This window comes from Biomphalaria glabrata, chromosome 2 (assembly GCF_947242115.1).
Source record: "Biomphalaria glabrata chromosome 2, xgBioGlab47.1, whole genome shotgun sequence".
NCBI lineage: Eukaryota > Metazoa > Mollusca > Gastropoda > Planorbidae > Biomphalaria > Biomphalaria glabrata.
This window is the reverse complement of record NC_074712.1, coordinates 48449031-48464153: the sequence shown is the minus strand read 5'-3', so window position 1 is coordinate 48464153 and position 15123 is coordinate 48449031. Positions and strand designations below refer to the sequence as shown.

Below are 15123 nucleotides of genomic sequence, written 5' to 3'. Positions count from 1 at the left end.
CGCCTAGTCCTAGGCAACCGAAAACATCCAACCTACTATCCTTGAGGTTACAACAATGTACATATACACCCCATGACACTGTTAACTTGGACATCTCAATGGCTTACCAGGACATTTGGTGAAGAAATATAAATTACAAATACAATTAGTCTTGCTGTCAAAACTATAACTGAAGTGTGCTTTTTCATTGGTCCACGTTTGCGTCATCATTTGGTCTAAGTCTGCACAATAAACACTTGACATATTATGGTCTTCACCAGATTTGAAAAAAAGCATATATTTTTATTTCTTCAAGATGAGATCGTTCAGCTTTTGTTTCTGTTTATACTTTTTAATGGTATCGGTAACACAAACCAATATTGGTAGGTAGTAGTTTGAACATAGGCATACATCCTGGTAGGTAGTAGTTTGAACATAGGCATACATCCTGGTAGGTAGTAGTTTGAACATAGGCATACATCCTGGTAGGTAGTAGTTTGAACATAGGCATACATCCTGGTAGGTAATAGTTTGAACATAGACATACATCCTGGTAGGTAGTAGTTTGAACATAGGCATACATCCTGGTAGGTAGTAGTTTGAACATAGGCATACATCCTGGTAGGTATAACAACCATGCAATAAATTAAATAATGCTTAAATATCTAGATTTTTCATTTATCCAAGCTTAGTTGTCATTGGATAGTCTGGGGCATTGGCCACCAACCAACTTTCTCCTAGCGTCTCGGTTCTGGGCGAGTCTCCTCAATTGTCCCCACGTCTTACCCATTTGCTTGGCATCTGCTTCCAAATCGCGGCGCCATGTGTTTCCAAGCGGTTCCCTCTTCCTCTTTCTTTTGGGGGTTCCGGTTTAGAGCTAATTTTGTTATGTTGGATGTAGAGTGTTTAAAGTTTATTCTTGAAAATAAAGGGACTGATGGTCAACAGTATGTATAGGTTAAACCAAACTAATTTTTTTGCAAGCCATACTAGTTTTTATGGGGGTTTTTTTTGGTCATATCAAATGTTTGTTTTAAGTTCTGGAACAAACACTCAAGAATCAATCTAATACAGTTGTTTTCGTGTACAAACTTCTATTTTTACAATACCTTTGTTCAAATCACGCCTTCGTGGAACCTGTGTTGGTTGGCGGACAGCTTATCACAAAAAAAACAGCACTAACGATTTCCAAGAAATTGAACAGTTCATGTATATCGTTGAGAAAACAATTACTAGCTGGTTGGCCACACGGGGAAAACTCTAGATTGACAGTTATAATTTTTCAAAGTAAAAAATAAATAAATCTAAATTTGGCAGGAGACTATATCTAGGTCTAGAGCCAACAAGGCGAAGTCAGCCGTAATACCGTAATTATGCGATATATATATATATATATATATATATATATATATATATATATATATATATATATAGAGAGAGAGAGAGAGAGAGAGAGAGAGAGAGAGAGAGAGAGAGAGAGACAGACAGAGAGAGACAGAGAGAGAGAGAGAGAATTAGATCTAGACTAGTTCTAAATCAGAAATTTAGGTCAAGTGTTAGATCTAGATTTCCATATGATGAACATATCAATGAATGATCGCATAAGTATGTCGCATCTTCCTCTCTGACCGAATCAGAAAATACGTATACGTAAGTTCTAACAGAAGACGGTGTCACGATTTCGATACCCCCCAAAAATTAATGAAAACCTCCCAGATAGACCTACGTACCTCTCCCCAACTATTTCGCTTAATAATTAAAATGTGCATGAATCTCAAAGCAATGAATGTAAACAGCAAGCATGATTGTTCCAAATTTCAAGCCGCTATCATAGTTGTCTAGTTATGAACAATTAAAGACACATGCATTCATTTTTCGAGCACAGTTTTTCAGACATTATCTTTTGTCCAGTTTTCTAGGCCTACGCATAATACGCTGTAACACCCTCCTTACATAACACAGAAAGATACGTTTTTGTCTTTGTAAACATTACATCAAGCTCTACATAAAAAGATAATTTTGTTGTTATAGCCTATATTAATTATGAAATTTTTGTCAAAGTATCAATTATAACCACATCTACATTTCTAGGATGGTTGCCTGGTCGTGCGGTTTGCGCGCTGGACTGTCGTTCAGACTTAAGGATGGCCCCGGGTTCAAACCCTGCCCGCTCAGATCCTCCGTCGTCCTGCGGGTGATTTGGACTAGGAAGTAAATTATCTTCAACTCTGAAGGAACATCCGAAACATGTAAAACATTTTACAAACAAACATTTTAGGCCTATGTGTAGAACTAAAAGAATATGTAGATTATTTAATTTCGTTTTCAGTTTATATTAATAGATCTAGCCCAGGGACCTATTCTACCTAGACTGGAAAACGGAAACACATTCTTATCCAATAATGATCAGATCACAGACCTATATATATTCTACCTAGACTGGATAACGGAAACATTCTTATCCGATAATGATCAGATCACAGACCTATATATAGATAGATAGATTGTAACATTGTTTTAGAGGCATCAATGTGACTAGTTTGAAACACAGCCTAATAGATCTATCGAAATCTAAATCTGGATATGATTGGTAACATAAAAAGCTTATCGCGTCTCTACGACGTTTTTATTTAAATTATTCAATGTTCGTTTTTTACATATAGGCCTAGATATAATAATTAAAGAATTGTTATACAATTATTATGTAACCTTGTGTTCTAATTATCTACAGTGTTTTATTTCATTACCATTTTAGCTTGCATGCAACGCAAAGCAAGTAATTTGAAAAGCATATGATGAAGTATAGGCCTAGCTGTTCCAAATTTCTTAAACTCTGCCAAGTCGCTGGTTTTCCTGGCTGATTCGGGCAACCCATTCCATTCTCTAATTTGTTCTAGATCAAGCGTATGGAATAAGAAATGTGCATCTATTTTTGTGTTTTTTTCATATTGTTCCTACATTTATATCTAAATATAGATATGGGCTCTATTTAGTCTGACTTAGTTTGTGGCCTTTTTGAACCCTCCCCCCCCCCCTGAAATTTGCCATTGTAAAAATTAAATGGTTCAATTTCAGGATCTAAAATGTCATGTCCGATTTTCATTTACTTTTCAATTTTCGGAGATCTAAAAGGGACGAACAGACAGGGGGAAGGACGGACGGACAGACAATAGCGTCTTTTTCCCTTTTGGGGGGCCGCTAAAAATGCTTAAAAATGCGTTCTTTGTTGTTTTTTTTTAACTTTTTTGCAAAACGCCAAATATGTCAAATAAAATCATGGCAGTATTAGGCTATTATAATAGTGGGATCTATAGTTAATTAATGAAATATTTCATTTTTTTTTTCTAAAATTGAAGATGCACTTCGATTAATACCAAATGCGAGTATTGGATTAGATATTCCTCTTGGTAAAAGTAAATTACATACCTTTGAATACAGAGAGGTATCTGATATAAAGCATTATGGTTTACTAAAAGAAATTTCTATAAATCAAATGAGAACATAAAACTAAAATGTTATTTAACCTTGGTTAGGCCAATATTAGAATATGACCCCTCAATTCAAGAAAACATTAAGAAACTGGAACAGACACAAAATAGAGCAGTGAGATTCATTAACAAATGAATATTCACATTTGACTAGAGTAACACCTTTAGTAAAATCACTAAATTTAGAAAGCCTTCATGATAGAAGACTTAAAAGTAAAGAAGAAATTATACATAAAACACTGAACCATAATCTTCAAATACAAAAACAAAATTTAATAAAATACTCAGAAAGACACAAAGACACAGGCACATTTCTCGTTCCATATGCTAGAACAAATTTGTACAAATGCTCCTTCTTTCCTAGCGCTATAGGGCATGGAATGGGTTGCCTGAGCTAGCCAGGAAAACTAGTGACTTAGCAGAATTTTGGTCATTGGTTAATATGCATGACTAAATGCATGACGCGTAGGACGTAATCATCTGTTTTTTTTTTTTTTTTTTTTTTTGAAGTAACTTCTGTATTATATAACATAAGATAAGAAAACACTGGCGCTGGAAATGAGATAACAGAAGTCGATTAAGCCTTAAAAAAGGTTTCACTATTTATTCGTTTGATTTTCAACTGTGGATTCTAGAAGAGGAATATATCCATTTTGTAATTGTCGTGATAGATAATACTGGTTCTTATAGTGATTTCATGACGTTTAACAATGATTTTATAGCAGTGGATCAAAATAAGCTACACATTTAAACTACTAAGTTTGTATAAATTCTTAGACATACATTTAGACATAGGTAAGGGCCATGTAGAGGAAAATGTTGTATTATCATTTACGTTGTGCCGGTTAATATTCACTGCAATCGATTTCGCCAATCAAAAGTTACTTAGACTTAGATACTCCCTTGCCGTTCCGTGCATTGGGCGGCAAGCTGTCTCTACAAAAATCTGTCACTGGCAATGTCTGAAGCCTCTTCCTATATGCGTATATGGTGTTCACTGTTCTGAAGTCCTCCATGAAAGTGTGGCGCCAAGTTATATGACGACGTCCCTGTTAGCGCTTTCCTCGTATTGGCCTCCATGTCATCGCATCTCTTGGTATGCGTAGTACATTTAGTCGGAGAACATGTCCCGCAAACCTCACGCGACGCTCGGTCACAACCTAATTAAGTGGTGAACTCCCAGTTCGGCATAGGATTTCCTTGTTTGAGACCCGATCTCTATTACTGACTCCTAAAATCCGTCTCAGCCATTTTTGTTGAGCCACATTTAGTCTTTTCTCAATTTCGGCTGATGACTTCCATGTCTCACATGCATATGTTGCTGTTGGGATGACGATTGTTTTAAGAAGGTGTATTTTTGTCTCGAGTCCAATGGCTTGGCTTGTCCAAATAGGCTGCAGCGTTTGGAAAATGCCCCCCTCACTTTCCTATTCGGCAGGCTACGTCATGGTAGCCCACCCCATCGTTTGTTATGATGCTGCCAAGGTATGTCATCAAGGTTGACTTTTAAAAAATCGATTGAAAGTAAACCGTTCAGCGTGAGCCTGAAGCAGAACGAAGCATTTTAGCACGAAAAACAGAGTCTGTTATTTTATAGAAGCAAAGTTAGGTAGTTGTTATTTCTAATCTATGTATAAAGTAGACAGAGTTAATACTTTCCATTGTTATTTCTATTATTTCTTATTATTTTATACATAGTATATATAGTCTATATTACTATGTGTTGTTTCGGGGTGGAAAAGGGGAAATGGGGCGACAATAAAGTACCTTGCACCAGTTATGCTCGCCACGGCTCTGCATTCATAGAACATGAATTTGTTTGGTATTTAAATAAAAATGTAACGTATTTGGTCATTTATTATTAGTAGCTCTCACAAAGGAAAAAAACAAACACACACACTATGTATTACGATATGAACGCTTTGCAAGCAGAGAGCCGATACATGACATAGATTCCCACTATATCAGTCGACCCGACACATTACTTTAACACTGCAACACAGTCCATAAGTTTACTCATGTATTCATATGGTTATGGCTTATATGGGGCTATGGTAATGGTTTGGAAATAATCGACACTCAAAAGCTCTGGATCCGCCAGTGATACCTGACATTTTAAATTTCCGATTACTTTCAGAGCCACCACATCCAGATACTTGTAAAAGAATGTTTGGATACTCGATCTATCGAAACAAGAATGTGCAGATGTGTTTATTGATAAGGAACATGAATATGACTTATGGTGTTGACTTCCGAAGGGCCCAAGCCCACTGCTCAAGTATGCTTCCAACATTTCTGTAGTGCATTAGTATTGTTGTAACTCTCTAAGGCAGGAACTCAACGAAAGACAGTTTGACAAGAGTAAATGATGTATTTATTTAGTATAACTAGTATAAGCATCAACAAATAGTAATAGTTACTAGTTAGACTTGGACGTCTGCTATAAAGTCACAGGGAGTAATATGTCTAAGTTCTAAGAGTCCTACTTTATACCAGAACACAGAACAGACCACCGACACACTTCCCAGTGTCGCTCAAGGTCTCACACACAGTTTCCTAGTATCACACAGGACAGCACTCAGCACCAGACTGTTCAGACTCCCATGACTTCTAGCCGGCTCACAACAGTTCTTCTTCCTGTCTCTATATGTCTTTCACTAGTCGTGTTCAGTAGTGCTCAGATGCGCACCATTAGTGTAGCGCGGGAGCGGGGTTACAACAGTATTTTAAAGATTAATAATAAGAAGAGAAACAATTTAGAATAGCCGATAAAAAAAATCTATGATTATATTTAATCTTCTTCGAAGATCAAAAAATTTTAATTTGCTTTTTTTTTTTCAAAACTGGTTGAATTAAATTTGAATTCAATAGACTTATGTAAGACTTATGTAAGACTAGTGTGAGCAGGTCAGGGTGGCGCTAACTGAGTGAGGCCTTTTTGTGGTATCTGCTGCTCATCATTTATTCATTTATAACAGTAGGCAGGTGGTAGCTCTACTGGGTGGGCCCAATCTGTGCACCTCGGTCTGCGACCACCAAGGGGCTAGAGTCGCCTAAGCAACCAGACAGCACAGTTAAACTAAACTAAACTAATCTAGCTAACTAAAAGAAACAACCAACTAAACTTATAAAACAAAATATATATATACACTTTATTTACAACAAACTTACAAAGCAATAAAAATATAGATGAATACGAAAAAAATAAACTTTACAGAAACAACTAAATAAACTTAGAAATAAACAACTAATCAACCTAAACCACTACCAACACTAATAAGAAACCCAAATGTCTAACTATCTTTACTAGATTACACCTAAAAATACCAACACTAAACACAACAGTACAGCAGACAGCTTAACTGTGGCAGTAATATACTAATAAAGGCAGCTAGGCAGTGGAAATAATGACAGTACTACCGCACAGTTAGGCAGTAGACGTAACGACAGTTAGGCAGTAGACGTAACGACAGGAATTATAGCAGACGGTCCCAGCTGAAATCACACTACACACAATTAAACAACTATAACGGCACCACTGTCAGCACTGACCACTGGTCAAGACAAAAGAGAGCTCAACGTGGTTCCGGAGCTAGCTATAAATGGTCAGCGCGAACATATCGGAGAGCATGACGTCACGCTAATTACCTAAAACTAAACTGGACTACTGATTTCCCTAATTTGTACCTAGCCGTACGCTATAATAAAATCTAGCAAATTACTAAAGACACGGACTACACAACATTTTATACCAAATTAAACAGCATTAAAAAGAGAATCTTAAAATTTAATTTTACAAAAATACAAAAAGGAAGATAAAAAGTTATTTCTATTCTAAACTCATATGGGGGCTCTATACCGTTTACAGACCTGCACATAAACTGAAATTAAAAAATAACAACTAATCCAACACTAATGCCAAAGACAAAAATAAGCAGAACTAACCAGGGACAAAAAATAGGAAAGAACATCCACAGCTCTAAGACTAGTTAACTATTTTAAAAACTACTTTTCCTCTACGAGTAAAACACAAATAACAGAAAAAAGACTAAAACTAGCAGACAGTTATAAATAGCGGAAACTACAAAATACTCAGCACTGAGCTATATAAACTAAAAAGACACTAAATTACAAACATCATAGCCCTGGCCTATATAAATTACAAATTAAAATAAAGATAAAAATAGATAAAAATTAGATCTAGGAGCGCCAGCTCACATTTGTTCTTTAGTTATGTTGGTGTATTTTTAACACTGAGGGCTATAGTTATAGTTCTTTGTGCTTTTGTGTGAATTTTTATTTTGTTTCTGCTGTATATATTTTGACTTTTTAGTCTCTGTATTTTGTGTATTTTTTGTTTTGCGTGGACGCAAAAGTTTTGAGCGGGGGTGAATGTGAGCTGGCGCTCTTTTCATTCTAACCAGATCCAAAGGGATCGAGCCATCGCATTTTGGGGTCAGTTTGATGAAGGGCTTGCCAAAGAGCAGTGATCTTACCACTGTTTCCCTGCCTACTGGGCTCTAAAATCGGATTTTCTGATACGGCTCCTAAAACGATGCAAGAGCCGGAATGTGAAGAAGACTCTCAGCACTGTTTACGATAAGCGTTCATCGCCAGCTTGCCCATAGTGACGAGAAGCAATTCTTCAGTAAAGTTTCGATAGCCAGAGTCAACGTTTGCAGTTGTTTTTTTAAACTGTAGGGAGACACGAGCCGCACAGATAAACTTCACAACGTGAACAGTAAATAAGTTTGTTCGCTTGTTTAGTTTGTTTGTTTTTTCATCTGATGGTGAACTGTCAGGCGTGTCGCTATATGTGTAACCAGCCCGCTATCTCTTCCGTAGTTTACACTCTGGAGTGTGACAACTAGAACAAGTGCTCCTTTTTTCTCTAGTGCCATTAGAGCTTAGAACAGGTTTCCTGAATCAACCACGAAAACCAACGACTTAACAGTCACTGATTAAAGTGCATGCCTATATTAATACATGGTTACGAGTAGGACGTAATTTATCTTATTTCGGGAAGTAACGTCTGTAACTAAGAAGATAAGATATCCATCAGATGAAGGATGTACGTATAAATTAATTTTTATGAACAATTCGCGATGAGCAGAAGAAAAACTGGCCGTCCCCACTTCCGATATGTGAATGTAATCTAACAGGACATTCAAACAGTGGACATCGATGGTGACTACTGGGATCCTAGACTGCACTATGTGTTGAAAGATGGGAACTAAGAAATCTATGGGCAGCGAAATAGAAATGGCTTTCAGTTATCGAAGAAAAGCGAGCCAAACGAAAAATAGCCTGTTCCTTTACCACCAAACTAATTGCCACCTTTACTGGTTTGGGAGGTTTCTTTAGAACAGGACTCTACAGTCACACGAAATCATGCTCTACGATATGAACATCGAGTTGAACCATAGTCATTCTACGAGCTGAAACATAGTCATTCTACGAGCTGAAACAGTCATTCTACGAGCTGAAACATAGTCGTTCTACGAGCTGAAACATAGTCGTTCTACGAGCTGAAACATAGTCATTCTACGAGCTGAAACATAGTCATTCTACGAGCTGAAACATAGTAATTCTACGAGCTGAAACATAGTAATTCTACGAGCTGAAACATAGTCGTTTTCTGAGCTGAAACATAGTCATTCTACGAGCTGAAACATAGTCGTTTTCTGAGCTGAAACATAGTAATTCTACGAGCTGAAACATAGTCATTCTACGAGCTGAAACATAGCCATTCTACGAGCTGAAACATAGTCGTTTTCTGAGCTGAAACATAGTCATTCTACGAGCTGAAACATAGTCATTCTACGAGCTGAAACATAGTCATTCTACGAGCTGAAACATAGTCATTCTACGAGCTGAAACATAGTAATTCTACGAGCTAAGACATAGTCGTTTTCTGACCTGAAACATAGTCATTCTACGAGCTGAAACATAGTCATTCTACGAGCTGAAACATAGTCATTCTACGAGCTGAAACATAGTCATTCTACGAGATGAAACATAGTCGTTCTACGAGCTGAAACATAGTCATTCTACGAGCTGAACCATATTCATTCTACGAGCTGAACCATAGTCACTATAAGAATTGAACCATAGTCATTCTACGAGTTGAACCATAGTCGTTCTACGACTAAAAAAAGATCAACAAAGGAAATAATAATATAATTTATTTTGATATAAAAGATGTTTTTTAACTTTCTTTTTTCAGTCTTCGGTGGAAGAATAGGCATTTTCGATACAAAAGAAAAGCTTGAAATTCTACAAAGACAAACAAGATGTCTTTGGGTAAATTTTATAGGAGATGATTCAGGTTATACTTGGGGCACTAAACAAGGATTTATTCAAGTCTACAATGAAGCAAAACATAGCCACCTATTTTTCGGAGGTAAGTATCGTGAATGAATGTACGTTTCAATGCTACTACTACTACTACTAAGATATCCAAGCGAGTTTGTTTTACACTATGTTGTAATAAGCCCCCCAGTGAGTTCGTACTGTAGTAAGAATTGTAGTTATGAAATTTTTTAGCAAAATAATGGGGGGGGGGGCAGACGTGTTTAGATTTTAACGTAGCTAAGGCCAATGGTAAAAGCTTTGTTGTTGTTTTTTTTAATCGGCCCTTTTTGACAAAAACAAAATATTGGGTAGAAAGGGTTGACTTTTATGTCCCATCTATCGAAACTCTGCATGACTTAGATAAATTCCAACTCCAAAAAGTGTGTTTTTTTACAAAGCTTATATCGACTCTCTGGTACAAGGTTTGTCAACTTTATTTCTCCCTCACCCAATCGCGGATCATGTGGACATTGTGCACAATTATTTCTTGTACCTGACAAAACAAGGATACAATTTGTTTTTAAATAGTTAATTAACTATTGGAACTAATTATTTTGTTTTGTATCGAACAGGGAAGAAATCGTACTTGACAGATGTGGTGGTAGAAGTTGAACTAGTCCCTTGAGGAGGCTTGAGCCCTGAGCGAAGAAAGTTTTTTTCATGCATTTAAAAATACCCCCTTCTCTCCCCCCCCCCTTTCCCCCCCCCCCCCCCAACTGGCTCAGACAAGTGATAGGATCATAGTGGATTGAGAAAGTGATAGGATCATAGTGGATTGAGAAAGTGATAGGATCATAGTGGATTGAGAAAGTGATAGGATCATAGTGGATTGAGAAAGTGATAGGATCATAGTGGACTGAGAAAGTGATAGGATCATAGTGTATTGAGAAAGCATGAAATTGAGCTAAACAAAAACAGTTGGTAAAAATATTTCGAATCGCACATGTTTATTATTGTTAGTCTAGATCTATTACAAATTTAATCAAATGATTGATCCAAACTAATTGATACAATTACACTTACCTAATATAAGCTTAGGTGAGGTTTTTTTTTATATAATAAGAATGACGCTGAGCAATAATACAGCACAACAAATGAATGGGCAAAATATCTTAGCGCGTAGAAAATTCGTTATGTGTGTACTTTAAAAAAAAAACTTTGAATTTTCTATACATTTTGACAATTCTGAGAATTTTCACCAGGAATCAACGAATTAATTTTAGCTTATGTGATATTTGTAGAAAAAAAATTACTAAATGTTTGGAAACCATCAGGAAAGTTGAAAGGTTATTTACTAAATAGAAAAGATTTTTCGATATAAAAGCTAGATCTAATTCCTGACCTTGATTAATAGCATGTCTGTTGCTACTAAAGGTGCCCCGGTAATAGCGTGATGATTCCGAGGCCTTCTCGCATGCTTAAAACAAGAAAGATATAAAAACAAATCCATTAAAGGGGAAAGAACCCCGCATTTACAACTTTGCTTTCAATAATGTAGACATTGTTTTCCTTATTCGATATCAAAATAAATGTTTAAAAATTGGTTGGGTTTTTTTTTATTTATGTTTTATTAATATTAGGTACAATAAATAATTGCTTAAAGTTTTAACTTGATATGAGAATGGGTGTTGGAGAAATAACGTGTTCAATCATCTAAGGAACTAAATTCTACATATTTAGCCATTTCTGTGAATACTGAAGGATTTACTGAAGGATTTATTTCTAATATTTTTTTTTTAATTGATTCTTGTAAGTAAATAAATGTGCAAAATTACAACTTGATCCTAGAATGAGTGTGGGAGAAAGAACAAGTATAAACTTTTTACCACGCAGACATAGGTTACATACATAATTTAATATTTAATTTTTATTTATTAATTTTTGTATATATTTACTAAACAAAACATAATAGGAGGAGAAAAACTAGACGTCGCATCTCAATAGGGTTTGTTGGACTAGTCCGTTTCGTTTCATTCATTAAAAAGTATTGGGCCGGAAGTCGCTTTTTTCCCTATATATCTTTGTATTTTTCAGTTCTCTTTTTAAATTAAACTGACATTATTATGCTATCATTTTAAGTGTGCCTGATAGAGAAAAAAATTCTGCACAAAAATACGGGTAGTTGGGATATAACCCGATAGAGGCTATAAAAAGAAAAGACCTGAAACTAGCGCGTGAAACTACACATTTACAGTACTTTATTTGATGAGTATTTTACCCAAGATCTGTGTTGTTTTTTTATGACTAGCTTATTTCATGTACCCGGCATTTTCCGATACACAATTTCATGCACAAAATAATTGTTGAAAAAAATTGTAGTGATTTTAAACTTTAAATGATTACTTAAAAAGGTCTTACTCTAATCAATTTTGAATATTCTTTTGTTATGAATGTCACTGTTTATTTTGTGTCTGTTCTAGTTTCTTAAATTTTTCTTGAGTAAAGGGGTCGTTTTTCTCCTAATGGGTATACCTGATTTCTCCAAGCAGCCTTTGTAAAATATTGGTCCTAAATAATGCTATGTTTATAAACGAAAAATCGCATGCCTGCATTATGATGAATGTACGTGTTAGTTCAATATATTTTATATTACTAGGTAACTATAAATAACCGCATAAATAGACGTAAGTTTAATTTTTTTTTGTTAGATAAAGTCATATGTCAAATTTTTGTTTATATCCTAATTCTAAAAAGGAATAATAATAGAATTATACAGTAAAAATAATCACTAAGTTTTTCTTTTAATAGTTTTGAAAGTCTGAGTTTGTGTTTTTGCAGATGTACACAAGCTACACTATGAGTCAGTCCATCTCTTCTAATTGTTTAGAAATGAGTGTAAAAATGTAGGCTTCGATATTTTTAGCCTGAATTTAAGAAGTTACAAACTTCAAACAACTAATATATTGCCTCTTCCATAAAACTTTGTACTTATAAAATAAATTTATCCAATGCTCGAAATCCTGCTTGTATACTTAGGCCCTATTTAAATCGATCCGGTATCAATGTATTAAGTAGCAATAACCCCGCAAAAAAAATTAAATGAAAGAAGATTGAGATATACATATATTTTTGTGACGGTACGCACCGGTAAGGGGTACCGGGACCTTTTTTCAATGTCGGGAAAAATGATTACTTTTCTTGTAATTCAACGTTAATTGTTAATTTATTATTAGTTGAAAGTTAGGCAATCTATCACTGAGTACCGGAGCCTCTTTTTTATTTTTACAAAAAAAAAAAAAAAAAGCACTCTATATACTTTCAGCCGACATGCCTTATTATTAAAAACACCTCTATGTGAACTTCTAAATCATCTAGAGTCTCAGACAGTCATTATTTTAGACTAGATTTAAGTAAAGTCTAGACCTAGATTTAGTAGGCCTATTATTAAAAAAGTAATAATAATAATCAGTCATTATAGACATCATTCGCAATTTTTTTTTATTAGGTCTAGGCATTGAAAAGTAAATCTATTAATAAACTATAATAGATCTAAGTCTAAGTACTAACTTATTAAATAAGTCATTATAAGTAGAAGTATTATAATGAATATTGTATAGATCTAGATTGACTAGATTATAGATAGATCTATAGATAGATCTCTAGTTTAGTAGATTAAGTATTGAGTATAGTAAACGTATTACAGTATTATTAGATCTATGTCTTATGTCTATATCCAATAATCTAATAATTAAAAAACTTTAGTCTTTATTAATAAAACAAGACTTTTTTCTAATAAAAACTGATTATAGGCATAGCATAGGCTAGACTCGGCAATCTAGTCTCAAGATAGAATCTATACTATTACTAGATCTATTCGATTTCATATACAGATCTAGACTAGAATTATATTATAGATCTAAATATACTAATGGAGAGATGATATGAGGTGTTAGCTAATAGCGTTTCACAAGAAACAAACCTGGGTTTTTCTAAACTCTAATACTTGGTATGTAATAGTAAAACAGCACCTACCTAAATAAATCGTAACTAGCAATCAAAAATCTATATTTATTGTAGTATATATAGGTCTGTGGTTGTATTTTATATAGCGTTCGTAACTTCTTCTATAGAGAAATGACTTTTGTAATTTCTTTTACTGAAAATTGGGCTATTCGCGTCTGACACATATATAATTTTTATGTTCAGCAACAAACCCTATTTGGTAATCTCTAAAATAGGAATTTCAATAACATTTCACGTTTTTGAGATCTAAACGTGACGGGTCCGAGCTAGTATTGGCTTTTCCTTTTTCAGGTGACATAAAAAGGAAAACAAATGGAAACTTATGTCTAGTAATTTTTCAAAATTATATTTCCACAGGTCAGCCTTTCATTAAGATGACAGAAAGTGATTTAAATGCAGGCCCAAGATGTGGAATATACTCTAATAGATTCAGACTTTTAACCACCGAGTCGTGTTACTCTGAAAGAACCGAAAGTTCATACAAATCTTGTTTTATTCACGAGGTCTGTGAGAAATCTCTTTACACCAGAGACGATCTCTAACAAAAATGTAATTTAAAAAAAAAAATGGCGTGTACTGGTGAAATAAAATAAGCGTATATAAGCATAACCTTAAGACTTCACATTTAATTTGTTTAAATATTAAATATATTCAGGTACATGAAAATAATAACAACCTGACTCTTAAACTGGAGGGAGGCGCGGTGGCTGAGCGGTAAAGCGATTGGCTTCCTAACCGGGGACCGGGGTTTCAAATCCTGGTGAAGACTGGCACTTCGGGCGCATGGACTAGAATGCATGGCAGAAGGCCGAGTACACCGGGAACCGGGAGCCATTTTCCTATGTTGTACCAAGCTAACCGTGCAGGACTCGCCATTAGTGTAACGGTCCCTTGAGGAACGGCGCATGGATTATCGACAGGGATGTGGAAGCTCTCTTTCAACTCCGCACCATGCAATGGGAAAGCTCTCGTACTCCCTTGGACACTCCCACAGGAGTTTTGTTTTGCTATTCATTTAGCCTAATCACTTCCTCTAGTGATCGTTTCCACCCGAGTGCCACGTTGAGCCAGAATAGCGTACTCGGGAGTGTTGAGCCAGAATAGCGTACTCGGGAGTGTTGAGCCAAAATAGCGTACTCGGGAGTGTTGAACCAAAATAGCGTACTCGGGAGTGTTGAGCCAGAATAGCGTACTCGGGAGTGTTGAGCCAGAATAGCGTACTCGGGAGTGTTGAGGCAGAATAGCGTACTCGGGAGTGTTGAGCCAGAATAGCGTACTCGGGAGTGTTGAGCCAAAATAGCGTACTCGGGAGTGTTGAGCCAGAATAGCGTACTCGGGA

At 35.5% G+C, this 15123-nt stretch overlaps 1 protein-coding gene across 4 annotated transcripts; it reads left to right on the top strand.

Moving 5' to 3' along the window:
- The first annotated feature begins 225 nt into the window (after window positions 1-225).
- LOC106078472 (uncharacterized) lies at window positions 226-14393 on the top strand. 4 transcript variants are annotated; one of them, XM_013239337.2, is made up of 4 exons: window positions 233-362; window positions 5605-5745; window positions 9694-9870; window positions 14142-14393. In XM_013239337.2, exons 1-4 carry the CDS (start codon window positions 296-298, stop codon window positions 14324-14326), a joined length of 570 nt encoding a protein of 189 aa, XP_013094791.2. In that variant the 5' UTR covers window positions 233-295; the 3' UTR covers window positions 14327-14393. The 4 variants fall into 4 exon arrangements, with proteins under 4 accessions (XP_013094792.2, XP_013094791.2, XP_055877018.1 ...); XM_056021043.1 differs by lacking the exon at window positions 233-362 and adding an exon at window positions 2098-2228; XM_056021042.1 differs by lacking the exon at window positions 233-362 and adding an exon at window positions 2456-2569.
- The last annotated feature ends 730 nt before the right edge of the window (window positions 14394-15123 follow it).

What these genes read in the sequence shown, in the direction of transcription:
- LOC106078472 (XM_013239337.2), top strand. Translation starts at nt 296, where the DNA reads ATGAGATCGTTCAGCTTTTGTTTCTGTTTATACTTTTTAATGGTATCG. An exon ending in GGTAACACAAACCAATATTG is followed by an intron (nt 363 to 5,604) that starts GTAGGTAGTAGT and finishes GATTACTTTCAG; the next exon opens with AGCCACCACATCCAGATACT. An exon ending in GGCCCAAGCCCACTGCTCAA is followed by an intron (nt 5,746 to 9,693) that starts GTATGCTTCCAA and finishes TTCTTTTTTCAG; the next exon opens with TCTTCGGTGGAAGAATAGGC.